This window comes from Dama dama, chromosome 1, assembly GCF_033118175.1.
Source record: "Dama dama isolate Ldn47 chromosome 1, ASM3311817v1, whole genome shotgun sequence".
Lineage (NCBI taxonomy): Eukaryota > Metazoa > Chordata > Mammalia > Artiodactyla > Cervidae > Dama > Dama dama.
Window position 1 is genome coordinate 49,743,354 of NC_083681.1, and position 15,418 is coordinate 49,758,771.

At 44.1% G+C, this 15,418-nt stretch overlaps 1 protein-coding gene across 2 annotated transcripts; it reads left to right on the top strand.

Annotated features, from left to right (window-relative positions):
- The first annotated feature begins 432 nt into the window (after nucleotides 1-432).
- Nucleotides 433-13,273, top strand: TRIM68 (tripartite motif containing 68). Of its 2 annotated transcripts, none has more exons than XM_061148880.1 (7): nucleotides 433-501; nucleotides 3,169-3,650; nucleotides 5,249-5,344; nucleotides 9,353-9,613; nucleotides 10,060-10,082; nucleotides 10,660-10,760; nucleotides 10,964-13,273. In XM_061148880.1, exons 2-7 carry the CDS (start codon nucleotides 3,225-3,227, stop codon nucleotides 11,512-11,514), a joined length of 1,458 nt encoding a protein of 485 aa, XP_061004863.1. In that variant the 5' UTR covers nucleotides 433-501; nucleotides 3,169-3,224; the 3' UTR covers nucleotides 11,515-13,273. The 2 variants fall into 2 exon arrangements, with proteins under 2 accessions (XP_061004863.1, XP_061004873.1); XM_061148890.1 differs by having other exon boundaries at nucleotides 490-623.
- Nucleotides 13,274-15,418: the final 2,145 nt, after the last annotated feature.

The following is a 15,418-nucleotide window of genomic DNA, read 5'->3' on the forward strand; positions in this document are numbered from 1 at the left end:
AGAAAACTGGCTAAGGAATATTATTAGGTCCAGGGCTACCGCCTAAAAGGAACAAGGTTCGCCCAGAAGAACCACTAGTCCTCCATTGCGGAAGCGTAAGACGCACGGAGTTCTTTAGCCCGAGGGCTAGCTGGGCTTCTGCTACTGCCTAGCCTGAACGGCCTCATCCTGGAGTCTCACCCCTTCGACCCGTTCTCGACTGACTCCTGGGCCCTTCTACAGTTTAAAGGGTTCTGAGTAGGGGAAGGGGCCAGAAAAACAGAAAATAGGCCGTCTGGGCGAAAGGTGGGCGCAGCCCCGTCCCCTGCTCCGACTGGCTAGGGTTGTCCCGATCCCTATCTGTGATTGGCTGCTTCCGCAAAGATGCCGGCGGGGCGGATCCTGACGCCAGGTCCTGCACGCCATTCATTGGCTCCTTCCTTGTGGGCGGGGCCTCAGGGCGCTGCGGGAAAGGCGGCCGAGGAGGTGGACGCTGCTGGGGTCTTCGTCTCCGGGCCAGCGGTAAGTGCCGCTCTGGCGGGGCCAAGCGCTTCGGACGCTGCGGAGACTCGACCATGGGAACCAACTGGGCGTCTCCATTTTCAGTTTCCGCCTCGGGGCCCTAGTTCCGGCTGACGAGGGAGGTGGGTAGACAACTGTGCCTCTTCAGAGGTCCTGCAAGCGATCAGCCTTACTCTGCCCTCACCCGCCCCGTGCCCTGGGGCTCTGCCTGGCATCCTGTGCCCGGAAGTTACCATCCCCCTCTGCTCCCGAATCGCGGAGGTCACCGCCTCCCCACCTCCCTCTCTGGCCCCACCTCTCGAGTCTCTTTCAGGCTCCGCCCCCTTCCCCCTCAAATGTCTTTCCTTGAGGGCCCGGGGCTCTGCCAAACGCAAGGTTGAAGCAATTAAACTTTTGATAATTAAGGTTTTGTCCGAGGAATTTGTGTAAAATAAAAACAAAATAATAAGGCAATAGTTACTATCCCTAAATCCTTTTTTGCAGAGACTTGCAGAGGCCATCACTTAACTTTTTTATGTTTAGAGCTTTTTATGTCTCTCTAAATAATATTCTTCCATCCTATTTTCTTGATTTATCATTTTGGTATTTACCCGACTTCCCTTCTGCTACCATCTTCTCAGTTTTCAGTAACTATTTTTATTCATTTGTTGGTCCACTGTAGCTTTAAATCATAGATATCAATATCTGTTGTGTAGCTGGTATCTCTTGGTGCCCCCTCCGCTTTAGATGAGGATGTTGACATTTCTTTCATATACAGCCTTCTATCAGCTGGACCTCAACATTTACATTTAATTCTCACGTATTCAAAAATATTTGAGCACTGTTTTTGGCCTTGAGGATATGGTAGTAAACAGACTATGTCCCTATCCTCGTGAAACTTGTACTGTGGGAAGTAAGACACATACATGTCAAATGACATTCAGAGCAGGAATTTGGAGGTCATTTCAAGCTGGAGGGACAGGAGGAATCCGAGTGGAGTGGAATGAATGGACATGGGGGAGTCCATTCCACTTTCTGCAACAAAGTGTGGAAGTTTCCCCTTTTGCTTGACAGGGCTGTTTCAGGGTCAAGAGGGAGCTTCCTGTTGGACTGAGGGCTGGGGAACCAGGATAGGCTGTTCGGTAGGTCAGTGACAGTAAGACAAGCATTTATGATACTGATCCTACAGTGTGGTAGTATCAGTGGGAGGAGGAAAAGCAAGAGGCAAGGAGGCCAGTGAGAAGGCAAGACCTGCTGATTGCCTGTAACAGTCGTTCAAAATCTACTTATTGCCCCACTTATTCAGGAAGCCTTACTGAGCTACCCTAAACCACCTGATTTCTCTCTCCTCTTGAATTTTTATTATCCTTGAAGTTAGAGAGGTTAGATACTTTGCCCAGGATAGAATGATGGAGCCCACGACCAAGCATCTGTAATATGAGAAGAGTAGAGTAATGATTTCTACTTAGGGTTGTGAAATACATTTGAGTCAGTTCATTTAAAATGCTCATAAGAGTGCCTGGCATATAGTGTATTCAAGGAGTGTTTGCTATTATTACAAATGTATAGTATGCTCTCAACTCCCTAACTAGTTGTAAAAGCATTTTGGGTTTAGGAGCTATTTTCTATGTCTAGGTCATGTATTTATTCAGCAGTACTGCATGGCAGGCAGTATTTAGATCCTCAGGATACAATGGTGACTAAGACCATCAGGGCTCTTCCCTTTATAGACTAGCGGGTAATACACGCTTGCACAGTGAACAAACACATATTGCCAACTGTACCAAGAGGCTACCACTGTTCCTTTGTACACACATAGAGCCTGGGCAGAAATCTCAGGTTTCTTGCTGGAGTAGTGAATTCATCAATAATGGGTTTAATTATCATCAGAGGACCTTTGTTTTTATCTTCCAAGGGCTATTTGTCCATATCTGCTTCTAACATATCACTGAGGAGATTGTCTTGGCATCTTAGTGGATGTTAGTACTGGAAAAGTGGGCAGAGGTTTACAGAAGGTGGGGAAGTATTGTTGGTTTCCTTATACCTTATACTTCAGTGTGCATCACAAGGAAACAAAATGAGCCTATAGGCAATGGGCTTCTGGCATATTAACTTTTCTGCATCTTGACGTAAATACACATAGAAACATCCTGGAGAGTGAGGCTGGGGGTATTTCTGGCTTTAGTTTGGCTACTGAAACACCACATGGCTAAGTTCTCTTGAATTCACCCAAGTTCAAGAGGAATAGTGTTATTCTGCAGAGCATGATAGAGGTAGAGTGAGAATGGTCTGGCCAGTGAACCCCGGGGAGGTCAGAGATAATCAGGCGAATGGAAACTGAGAATTCTCAACATCCCAACTCTCAGGCACCCCCAGATGCCCCTTCTGTGATGTGAGAAACGTGACCCAATCAGATTCAGTTGGGAAGGCGAGTGCTTATTACACACGGTCCATAAAGGGAGCGGCTCCTTACTCCAGTATTCTTGCCTGGGAAGTCCCATGGGCAGCGGAGCCTGCCAGGCTACAGTCCATGGGGTCACAGAGAGTCAGACATAACTTGGTGACTAAACCACCACCATAAAAGATCCAAATGAGGCAGTTATTGTTTTCAGTCACTACCCATTCCTATCACTGCTCCCGCTGCTCTTCTGCTCCCTTTTCTCTTATTTGTGTTTGTTTCTTTCTCAGCCTTCAGTGCCTCCACCTGGTTTTGTTCATGTTCTGCGGAGGGTGTGGCAGGAACCATGGATCCCTCAGCACTGATGGAAGCTGTAGTAGAAGAAGTGGCCTGTCCCATCTGCATGACCTTCCTGAAGGAGCCTGTGAGCATCGACTGTGGCCACAGCTTCTGCCACAGCTGTCTCTCAGGACTCTGGGAGGTCCCAGGAGAATCCCAGAACTGGGGTTACTCGTGTCCCCTCTGCCGGGCTCCCATCCAGCCCAGGAACCTGCGGCCTAATTGGCAGCTGGCCAATGTTGTGGAAAAAGTCCGCCGGCTGGGGCTGCATCCGGGAATGGGGCTGAGGGGTGACGTGTGCGAGCCCCACAGAGAACAGCTGAAGATGTTCTGCAAAGAGGACGGCCTGATCATGTGCGAGGCCTGCAGCCGGTCCCCCGAGCATCAGGCCCACAATGTTGTGCCCATGGAGGATGTCGCCTGGGATTATAAGGTGAGAGATGGAGGCCAGCCCCCGTCCCCAATCCAGTTTCTCTTCTGCCCCTCACTTTGCTATCTCTAGATCAAGAACTTGAGAGGGAGCCCCAGAGACAAGATGAGAACTGATTCCTTTGACTTCTCACACCACCAGGTCCTGGGTGCCTGATCCAGTGAGCTGCACGTCTCCTTGCTTTTATGACCTTTCTTCCTTCCCTCCCACTTCCAAACCTACCCCCACCCATTTCCTGATCCCACAGACCTTAATGCCTAACCCAAACTTGCTTTCCTTACTGAGAATTTGAGGGAGATCAGTTTGGGTTAGCTGGGGTTCTGGGTGCCTTGGATGAGGTCATCAAGACTGTACCCATCAGAACCTGCAAACTCCTAGCAAAGCCACAAATAATCTTTCGATATCAGGTGAGTCACTTCAAACTCCTCATTTTATAGACAGACATGAAGGCTTGGAAATCTGAGATCATGATCATTGGTTTTAGAGCTAGAAAGGACCATGGCAGAGTCATTTAGGATTGAGTTAGATTGATCTCATGTTGTAGGGTCCCTTCTGACTTAAGTTAGTGAAAGGAAGATCAAAGACTAGAACTCAGGTCTTCTTTCTCCTTACCTAGTGCTCTTTCTCTTCTTACCTTTTATTTGTTGGCGGGCTTTTGGGAAAGCCATCTCTGACACACACACTGCTCCTTTTTTATAGTGATCCTTCTTGACTTCTAACTTCTTTTTCCTTAGATGTCCATGCTGACATCTTAACAGAATCATTATCCCAATGATTCTGTGATACATTGATCCTCTACTGGTCTTAATTCTTAAAGTTGAGATTAGAAGGTAAAAGTGTTAGATGAATCCCTGATTTAGCTGTTTTCTTCTGCAAAGAGAATTTCTGAAAAATAGTTTATTTTGTTTTGCAGGTGTTAGAATAGGGAGGCAATATCCCTTACACACGAGAATTAAAGAGCTAAGTTAAATCCCAGCCCAACCATTTACCAACTGAATAACTTTGGATAGGTCACTCTCTAAGCCTCAGTTTTATTGGTAAATCTTTAATAAAATGGTTAATATTGTTATGAGATTACTTTATGCTTTCCAGTAGTAATCTCTTGCATTAGTATCTAAGATAGTACTCTTTTAATGTCCATATGAACCATGTAAGGATCTTGCAAAAATTCAGATTCTAATTCAGGGAGGTCTCGGGTGAAGCCCAAGGTCCTGCATTGCTAACAAGATCCCAGGTGATGCTGATGCTGCTGACACGCTTTGAATAACAATGTTTAGGAGGCTGTAGGATAACAAGGCAGGAAAGTGTGAAAAGAGGCACTCATAGGAAAAGTCCAAGGTACTTTTCTGCAAGGTTGGAAACAGATCTTTTCTTCTACTTTACAGAAACTTAGAGACTGTGGGAGATTAAATGATTCTCGGATGGAAAGACCTTGGCTGTCATCCGGGCAGGAATCCTCTGTGGCTTCTCTTTTCTCCCAGCATCCGTTCTGGCCCATCCTCTGAGGGATGCTTGTTTTCCCATCACCTGCCAATTATCAGAAGCCTGGAAATCCAGGCAGGCTGCCCGAGGTGGCCTTATGAGGTTTTTATCTCTTTCAGTGGAAACTCCATGAGGCTCTGGAACATCTGAGGAAAGAGCAGGAAGAGACCTGGAAGCTGGAAGTTGGTGAGAGGAAACGAACTGCCAACTGGAAGGCAAGTTGCCCCCTGAGGAAAGGAGTCTGTATGGTCCCTGTGTTGTCCTGAAGCTGGCTTCCTCATGGCCCCCTCCTTATTCCTGTGAGGCAGAATGTGGGGTTTGAGGTCAGAAAACCTGGGGTCCTCATACCAGCTTTCTGTCCCAGGTATGCAGTTTTAAGCACACCTTGGAACCACTTGCTTATAAGTTCCTTGAATGTGATGTAGGGAGAACCTCTGGGCTTACATCCTCATATGTGAGAGAGGAAAAGTGCACACCTCACATGTACTTTAGCTCACAGAGGTATGACTTGTTTAATCCTTAGTAGAGTATAGTTTCCGTTTCTCTTTCCTCAGCTAGAGCATATTTACTAAAAGTTAAGTAATTAAAATATTGGAAAATCATCTTGGAAATAAATTCGAGGCCCATAACTATCAAACTATCTCAATCAACGGGAGGTAACATTGAATCAATCTAAAACAGCATGAAGAATTGATATCACACCAGTAAGAAACAAAAGCAACTAACAGTGTAATTTTACACTGTCTTAGAGGCTTAAGGGTAATGCTTCTGAAAATAGAATATATTATTCTGAAAATGGAAAATAATATAGAACATAGAGTGCCAAGATAGTATCCTGAGCCCTACTGGGGTCAATAAGAGTTAGTAATAGGGACTAAGGAGCATGTCCTGGAGCTGTGAGAACAGGAAAGTAGGAAAAATATCCTTATCTTTGCCTTTATAGTGCCTGGCACACAGTACCAAAACATTTCAGAGTGTGTGTATATGCACATGCCAGTGTCCTCAATCCTGGGTGGCCCTTATACGACCAGTATCTGTGCTGATTTCCTTTTTTGTTTTTTTCCAATTAGAGGATAGTTGCTTTACAATATTGTGTTGGTTTCTGCCATACATCAACATGAATCACCCATAGGTATACATATGTCCCCTCCCTCTTGAACCTCTCTCCTACTTCCCACCGTATCCCTCTGCTCACAGAGCACCAGATTGAGCTCCCTGCTTCATATAGCAAATTCCCACTGGCTATCTGTTTTACACATGGTATGTATATGTTTCAATGCTGCTCTCTCACTTCATCCCACCCTTTTCTTCTGTGACCGTGTCCATCAGTCTGTTCTCTACGTCTGCATCTCCATTGCTGCCCTGCAGATAGGTTCATCACTACCATCTTTCTAGATTCCACATACATGCATTCATATATGATACTTGTTTTTCTCTTTCTGACTGACTTCACTCTGTATAATAGGCTCTAGGTTCATCCACCTCATTAGAACTGACTCAAATGTGTTCCTTTTTATGGCTGAGTAATATACCATTGTATATATGTACCATAACTTCTTTATTCATCTGTCAGTGAACATCTAGGTTGCTTCCATATCCTAGCTATTGTAAATAGTGCTACGATGAACATTGGGGTACATATGTCTTTTTCGTTATGGTTTCCTTAAGAGTATATACCCAGTAGTGGGATTTTTGGGTCACTTGGTAGTTTTATTCGTAGTTTTTTAAGGAATCTCCATATTCTTCTCTATAGTGGCTGTTATCATTCCCACCAACAGTGCAAGAGTTTCCCTTTTCTCCAGACCCCCTCCAGCATTTATTGTTTGTAGATTTTTTGATGGTGGCCATTCTGACAGATGTGAGGTGATACCTCATTGTTGTTTTGATTGTATTTCTCTAATAATCAGCAATGTTGAGCATCTTTTTATGTGTTTCTTAGCCATCGGTGTGTCTTCTTTGGTGAAATGTCTGTTTAGGTCTTCTGCCCACTTTTTGGTTGGGTTGTTTTTCTGGTATTCAGCTGCATGAGCTGCTTGTATATTTTGGAGATTAATCCTTTGTCAGTTGTTTCATTTGCTGTTATTTTCTCGCATTCCAAGGGTTGTCTTTTCACCTTGTTTATGGTTTCCTCTACTGTGCAAAAGCTTTTAATTAGGGTCCATTTGTTTATTTTTGTTTTTATTTCCATTACTCTAGAAAGTGGGTCTTTGAGGATCTTGCTGTGATTTATGTCAGAGTGTGTTCTGCCTATGTTTTCCTCTAAGAGTTTCATAATTTATGTCTTACATTAAGGTCTTTTAATCCATTTTGAGTTTATCTTTGTGTATGGTGTTAGGAAGTATTCTGATTTCATTCTGTTACACACAGCTGCCTAATTTTCCTAGCACCACTTACTTGAAGAGACTATCTTTTCTCAGTTGTATATTTTTGCCTCCTTTGTCAAACATAAGATGTCCATGGGTGTATGAATTTATCACTGGGCTTTCTATCTTGTTCCACTGGTCTGTATTTCTGTTTTTGTGCCAGTACTGTACTGTCTTGATGACTCAAGCTTTGTAGTATAATCTGAAGTCAGGAAGGTTGATTCCTCCAGCTCCATTCTTCTTTCTCAAGATTGCTTTGGCTATTCGGGGTCTTTTGTGTTTCCATACAAATTATGAAAATTTTTGTTCTAGTTCTGTGAAAAATATCATTGGTAGTTTGATAGGGATTGCGTCAACTCTGTAGATTGTTTTGGATAGCATAATCATTTTCACAATATAGATAGATTCTGCCAATCCAAGATTGGTATATATCCAATGGTATATCTCTCCATCTGTTTGTGTCACCTTTGATTTCTTTCATCAGTGTCTTAACAGTTTTCTGCGTACAGGTCTTTTGTCTCTTTAGGTAGGTTTATTTCTAGGTATTTTATTCTTTTTGTTGCAATGGTAAATGGAAATGTTTCCTTAATTTATCTTTATGATTTTTCATTGTTAGTGTATAAGAATGCAAGGGATTTCTGTGTATTAATTTTATATCCTGCAACTTTACTATATTCATTGATTAGCACTAGTAATTTTCTTGTGGCATCTTTAGGGTTTTCTAGATATAGTATCATATCACCTGCAAACAGTTTTACTTCTTCTTTTCCAATCTGGATTCCTTTTATTTCTTTTTCTTCTCTGATTGTTGTGACTAGAACTTCCAAAACTATGTTGAATAATAGTGGCAAGAGTGGCCACCCTTGTCTTGTTCCTGATGTTAGGTGAGATACTTTCAGTTTTTCACCATTAAAAATGATGTTTGCTATGGGTTTGTCATATATGACCTTTATTATGTTCAGGTATGTTCCTTCTATGCCTACTTTCTGGAGAGTTTTTATCATAAATGGGTTTTGAATTTTATCAAAAGCTTTCTCTGCATGTATTGAGATCATATGGTTTTTATCTTTCAGTTTGTTAATATGGTGTATCATATTGATTGATTTGCATCCCTGGGATAAAGCCCACTTGATCATAAATATGATCTTTCTAATGTGTTGTTGGATTCTAATGTGTGTTTGCTAGAATTTTGTTGAGGATTTTTGCATCTATATTCATCAGTGACGTTGGCCTGTAATTTGCTTTTTTTGTTGGCATCTTTGTTTGGTTTTAGTATCAGGATGATGGTGGCCTCACAGAATGAGTGGGAGTTTTTATTCCTCTTCAATTTTCTGGAAGAGTTTGAGCAGAATAGGTGTTAGCTGTTCTATAAACTTTTGGTAGTATTCACCTGTGAAGCCATCTGGCCCTGGCCTTTTGTTGGAAGATTTTTTATTACAGTTTTGATTTCTGTGCTTGTCGTTTATCTGCTGATATTTTCCGTTTCTTCCTGGTTCAGTTTTGGAAGGTTATACTTTTCTAAGAATTTGTCCATTTCTTTCAGGTTATCCATTTTATTAGTATATAGTTGCTTGTAGTAATCTCTTATGATCTTTTGTATTTTTATGTTGTCTGTTGTAACTTCCCCTTTTTCATTTCTAATTGTATTGATTTGAGTCTTCTCCCTTTTTTTCTTGATGTCTGGCTAATGGTTTGTCAGTTTTTGTTTATCTTCTCAAAGAACCAGCTTTTAGTTTTATTGATCTTTGCTACTGTCTCCTTCATTTCTTTTTCATTTATTTCTGCTCTGACCTTTATGATTTCTTTCCTTCTACTAACTTTTGGGGGTTTTTGTGCTGATTTCGGATCCTGGCTGTGCAGATACAGGTGGAAACCCGAAAGCAGAGCATCATATGGGAGTTTGAAAAATATCGGCGATTACTGAAGAAAAAACAGCCACCAGGCCGGCGGTTGGAGGTGGAGGCCGCTGCAGCTCTGGCCAGCCTGGAGCAGGAGGAAGGGGAGACCATGCAGAAACTGGAGTTAAATCATGAGGCACTCATCCAGCAGAGCCGGGTCCTGTGGAGGATGATCGCAGAGCTGGAAGAGAGGTCTCAGAGGCCTATCCGCTGGATGCTGCAGGTGAGGAGCAGGTTTTCCTGGGAAGTCTGAGCCAGAGCTGAAGGTAGCCTGGCATTCTGAGAGAGGGGATTGCCTAGTCTTCAGTAGGGCCTTTCAGCACTCAGCCAGCCAGCACGGATCTTGTTACCCACCACCAGTACCGGTTGTTCCCATACCCTGGTCTGGTGAATGGCCTCGCAGCCTCCTAGATGGGCATTGTTTGGGCAGCTCTTGCCTCATACCTATTCCTCCCCTCTGGCCAGAGAGTTGGGATGGAGCCCGAGGTCTGCCAGTCTGGCAAGAGGGCTAGGTCTGCCCTGCCCACTCCTGTAGGCTCCTCCCCTCTACCCCGGCATGCCTCCTCTCCAGCTCTCTGCCTCCCTCTCCATAGAGACACCTCTGTGTCTGTCTGGTCCCTTTGAGAAATAGGGCATACTCATGTGCTGTCTTTCTTTTTCTCCTTCCAGGGTATTCAGGAAGTCTTAAACAGGTATGTTTCCGTCTTTGGGATAGTGGGGCCTGGCCAGAGCTAGAAATGGGGAAGGAACGTAGACCAAGTACCTACAGAAAAGTGGGTGCTGGTCTGTAAACTTCTCCCTATTCTGTTGTATTGGATAAAGAAGCTTTGAACATCTTTCTTTTTCTAACTTGTATTGTTACTTGGTCAAATTCATTTCAACCATTACCAATAAGAATTTCGGTGAGAGCTATAAAATGTGTGGTGGCCTGAGCAGGTGGCCCAAGGAGAGGGAGTGGCCTGCAGGTGTCTGCATGAGCGTTGGTCCTCTGAGTCTGCGTGCCAGCCCTTCTCTGCTGTGCACCTCTGCCTCTCCCAAAGTCAGAGTCATACCTAACCCTTCCCATGGCCCAGGAATGTGATTATCTCTCTGTGCCATAGACTGTTCGGCCCAGTCAAATAATCATCACCTCCCTGCTCTGCCTGCTGTTGTGAGGAGGGGCAGCTCACTGACTCCATCCCTGGCCAAGCCCCCTTTCTGTACTAAGGGAAGGCCCCACCCTTTGGCAGAGCCAGGACTTCTGACCCCAAGGCCTTCCCCATCTACCAGGAGCAAGTCCTGGCGTCTGCAGAGACCAGAACCAGTCTCCCTAGAGCTGAAGACAGACTGCCGTGTGCTGGGGCTCAGAGAGATCCTGAAGACATATGCAGGTAATGAGCGCAGGGCAGAATTGCGGTGAGTGGGGAGTGGGACCCCTCCCCGAGGAATGAAATCTCCCAGTGTCCTCTGGATGCCCCATCTGTCCTCACCCTCACCCGTCATGGAGGAAACCCGTGGCTGTATCTGTCACAGAGAGGTCACCCAGGCCACCTCCCTCTGTGTCAGGGCGCCAACCAAGACCTTTTTTCCTCAGCGGATGTGCGGCTGGATCCAGACACTGCCTACTCTCGCCTCATCGTGTCTGAGGACAGGAAATGTGTGCGCTATGGAGACACCAAGCAGAAGCTGCCTGACAACCCTGAAAGATTTTACCGCTACAACATTGTCCTGGGCAGTCAGTGCCTCTCCTCAGGCCGGCACTACTGGGAGGTAGAGGTGGGAGACAGGTCCGAATGGGGCCTGGGCGTGTGTAAGGAGAACGTCGACCGGAAGGAGGTGGTCTTCTTATCCCCCCACTATGGATTCTGGGTGATCAGGCTGAGGAAGGGCAGTGAGTACCGGGCAGGCACTGACGAGTACCCCCTCCTATCCTTGCCCGTCCCTCCCCGCCGGGTGGGAGTCTTCCTGGATTATGAGGCTCATGACATCTCCTTCTACAACGTGACTGACAATGGCTCCCACATTTTCACTTTCCCCCACTACCCCTTCCCTGGGCGCCTCCTGCCCTATTTCAGCCCTTGCTACAGCATTGGAGCCAACAACACTGCTCCCCTGGCCATCTGCTCTCTGGACGGGGAGGACTAAGAGAGCCACCGTTTTAGCCAGAGGCCTCAGAGTGTCACCTGGCCCGCAGGGGTCTGAAGGGAGGACCCTGCCCCTGGTGAGGTGATCCTGCCCAGAGAACTGAACTGAGCCTGGAACGCAGGGATTCCACTGCATGACCCAGTGGTCTCACTCCTGGGCCAATGTCTCCCACTAAGCCACTCATGTTAAAAACCCAAGGCTTGGCCAGAGGAGCATGACACTCCTGTGGGAAATACAACATGGCTTTTGGTGAGGATCAGGGTAGTCCTAAGGATCAGGACAGTCCTTTCTGCAGGTCACACCCCTTGTCCACATCTGTGTCAAGGCCATAAATCAGGATAATAAAGTAGATCTCACCTTCAGGAAACCCACTGGGTCAGGTTTACCAATAACCAGAAGAATCCTGTCTGTGTCCAGAGCTGGTTACTGTGCCAACACCAGCAGGAGGATGCTTCACCTGAGGTTTGCCACCTCTGAGCACCCATGTTTGACCCCAGCACTCTGACCTCCCAGCTGGAGAAATGTGTCACTGACTGCCCAGATCACCCACAGTGGCTGTCCCCTCTCTGAGCACAACCTGGGCAAGTCACTGTCTCAGACTCTAAGCATACCTGTGTCCTAGTCCTGCCCTTTTCTCTAAATAGCAGGATCAGAAACCTATGAACCTTTGTTTCTATTTTCACTTCATGGGTGAAGATACTGAAATGGCCTTAATCCAGCCAGTTATTTCTCACAGAGCTGTGGAGAGAAGAGTACATAGATTATAAGGTATTTCTCATGTTCAAATGAAACAAAGTTGATGAACTCGCTTCTCAGGTCACACATCTGCATATCATTCATTACATTCAGGTCTGAACATCCCAGGCTTTGAAAAATTTCAAGTGTCCTCAATGGGAAAATGGGTGTAGTAACTGCATCCTCTCCTACCTCACAGAGTCATTGTGAAGATCTCAGATCCATCCTGAACGTTTGTTCCTTTCTCAGGGACAAGGAAGGCAAGCCATGGATTTTGCCTGTGGTGACCTTCCCATCTTGCCTTTTCCCAGCATCTTTGCAGCACTGCCTTAGTTTCCTAGCACCTCTTCTGACAGTCCTGCCCTTCAATAGAAAGATGCCCTGCCTGGCAAACTTCAGGCCACGGTAATATATTCAGCATCGATATGTGTTTGTCTTTGGATTAGAACAGGGACTGTGACATCAGGGTAGAGACTGGAAATAATACAAAGAAAAATGTAAAACAAATGCACTGAAAGGAAGGCTCACCCATAATCTCCTTGGACAAAAATGTGGATCTTTGTATGTCACCAAGGGAACGTTCATAGTTCTAGTAACTACATAATATTCTGCCTTTGTCTCTCTAAATCAGTGACAAATGATAGAAAACAGAAGGAAAGCATGGGGATAAAGAATAGGACTAGGCACAAAAAGCTATATATTATAATGAAGGTGAATTAAGACTATATCTGGGCTATTGTTGTGTGTGGTGAAAATAATTCATTACAGGTCTTCAGAGTATGAAGTGGGAGCAGTTGTGCTGGAATCAAACTGCGAGGCAAGCGTATGAAAACTGTGGGCTTTGCCTGTTTCAGGGGCTACAGTATACATGTATTGTCACGTTGATGCTGTGTAACACAACCTCTGATGTAGTTTAAGCTTGAAGGTGGTGACTGTTGAGTTAGGATTGGGCAGCAAAGTAGACACGGGTTAGGTATATGCAGAAGTAACATAATTCCTATAATAAAGAATAGTATAAATTGTCTTTCTGATGTCATTGTATTGGTTGTTCACATGTAAACGAGGTGAAACAGGCCAACGTGGAGAAATAAGCTTATTCTACCCACCATGCTTCCAAGTTGCTCCTTGAGCGTTAGCAGCAGAGTGGGAGAACTTTCCATCATCTGCCTGGAAGGGAATGAACTGGTAAGTCACACACCTGGTCCTGGCAAAGGGTTGAGCTGATCTACATGAGAAGGACCTTGTCTTTGTGTGTATAGGGGGGCTGGGCAGGGGAATTCCCTGGGTAAGTGTGAGTGTAGACTTGAGAAATAGAATGTAGGAAATCGAATGTAGGAAGTGCTTCCAGTTATGTCCATGGAAACTTCTCAGAGAGGCTAGGGGCTGAAACGCTGTTGTTCTTTAATGATGGTTTTCTTAAGACAAACCTTGGAAGTTTCCTAGAAAAAGAATTGCTGGGTGAGTTCAGTCAAACTTAGGAAGAAATAAGGAGTAGAATGTGTTCATTTGTAATGTGCTCTTTGGACTGTTATTTTGTTTCCGTTTTTATATTTATAAGCTCATTTGGGTGCCATGGTTACATGTTAGAAGAATAACAAGGTTAAACATACTGTGTTAATCATAATGTCTGATTTTTAAGACCAGGCAAGATAAAAGGTCTTAAGTATATGACAATCCTTGTCTCTAGGGTAGTTGCTGACAATAATCTTCTAAGAATAAGAATCTTATTTGTTCAGTTCACCATTGTAGCTCCATTCTGGCACTGAGTATGTTTTTGTAAATATTTAAGTTCAGTGAATTTTCTTTTATATACCTAGAATCAAAACAAAAGTAAGCTCTTCTTGCCCCATAGGGGCATGAAAGACCAAATGTTATTTAATTGCAGTCCCATTCAAAAACTTATTTGATACAATATTGTAAAGTAATTAGCCTCCAACTAATAAAAATAAATGGAAAAAAAAAAGATATTCTAAAAGAAAAAAAAAAAAAACTTATTTGATGGCTAATTACAAAAGAAGTCCAGAAGGGGAAGAGGCTGGTAGACATGTGGAGGGCAGAATGCCTTCACTGCTCCTAGAATGCCTAGATTTGTACCTCCATGTTGGTGTGATCATTCACTACAAGCCAGGGATGACCTTTGCTCATCTTTGTTTTGCTGCCAGAGAAAATAGAAACCAAGGGTTGCAATGTCTAGCCCTTGAGAGAAAAGGCTATTCAAAGGGTAAAACACTTGGGTTCTACAAAATGTGGACAGAGGGATGATCCTTGGGTTCCCAACTCTCCACAGGAAACCCAATCTCCCTTTTTTTCAAGCAAGATTGGCTGTAATTTCTTAAAATTCTAACACAGTCAATTGAGGGTTCCAGTCTGTAGTTAAATGAGCATATGTTCCTCTGCTAAGACAAAGGTTCTATCTGAATATACTGGAAGAAGCACAGGGTTTTCTGTTTGGGGTAGCCATGGCAGGGACCCAGTCCACTTTGGGAGGTATGAAGTTTGATATTTGAGAACGTCTTATCTGGCTTCAGAGAATACCAATGTGAATGTAACACAAAGCTGGCAGGGCAGGGTTCTGATGGAAATGCCAGAAAAAAAAAAATTTCTGTTTTGCATGCAGGTTGGACTATCCTTTTGTCACTTTCCATCAGGTTCTGTAGTGCATCTAATAATTTCTTTGATTTAATAGGCATAACCAAGTCACTGGGTAGCTTGTGGAGAGAGAATAGTGTGACTTGTCAAAATGGAAATCTTACCAAATACGCTTAACCATCACACCATCTTGATGGTTTTATGTTACGGAGTTGCAAGGGGTTGATCTGATTTTTAGAGGTGGATTCCTACTTCTTTGATTTTCAGAAATAAAATACATTCTAAGCAGGTACATAATATTAGAAAAAGTTATAGCTGCTAAGATGTTAAGCATCACTTTGCTTTGGAACAGTTTCAACATGAATGCTGATCTACACAGAAATACTTTTAAATGGTGCCTAGGATTACCTTTCAAAGTATGAAATTAAAACATTATTGGGTATATGTATAAGTATATACAGTATTTCATGTGTTGTTTTATGTGATTTCCACTCATTTTTAATTTAATTTAATCTTCAATACCCTCTATGAATTAGCATTATTTCCCCATTAGTAGAAAAGAGGTAAAGACTCAGACACA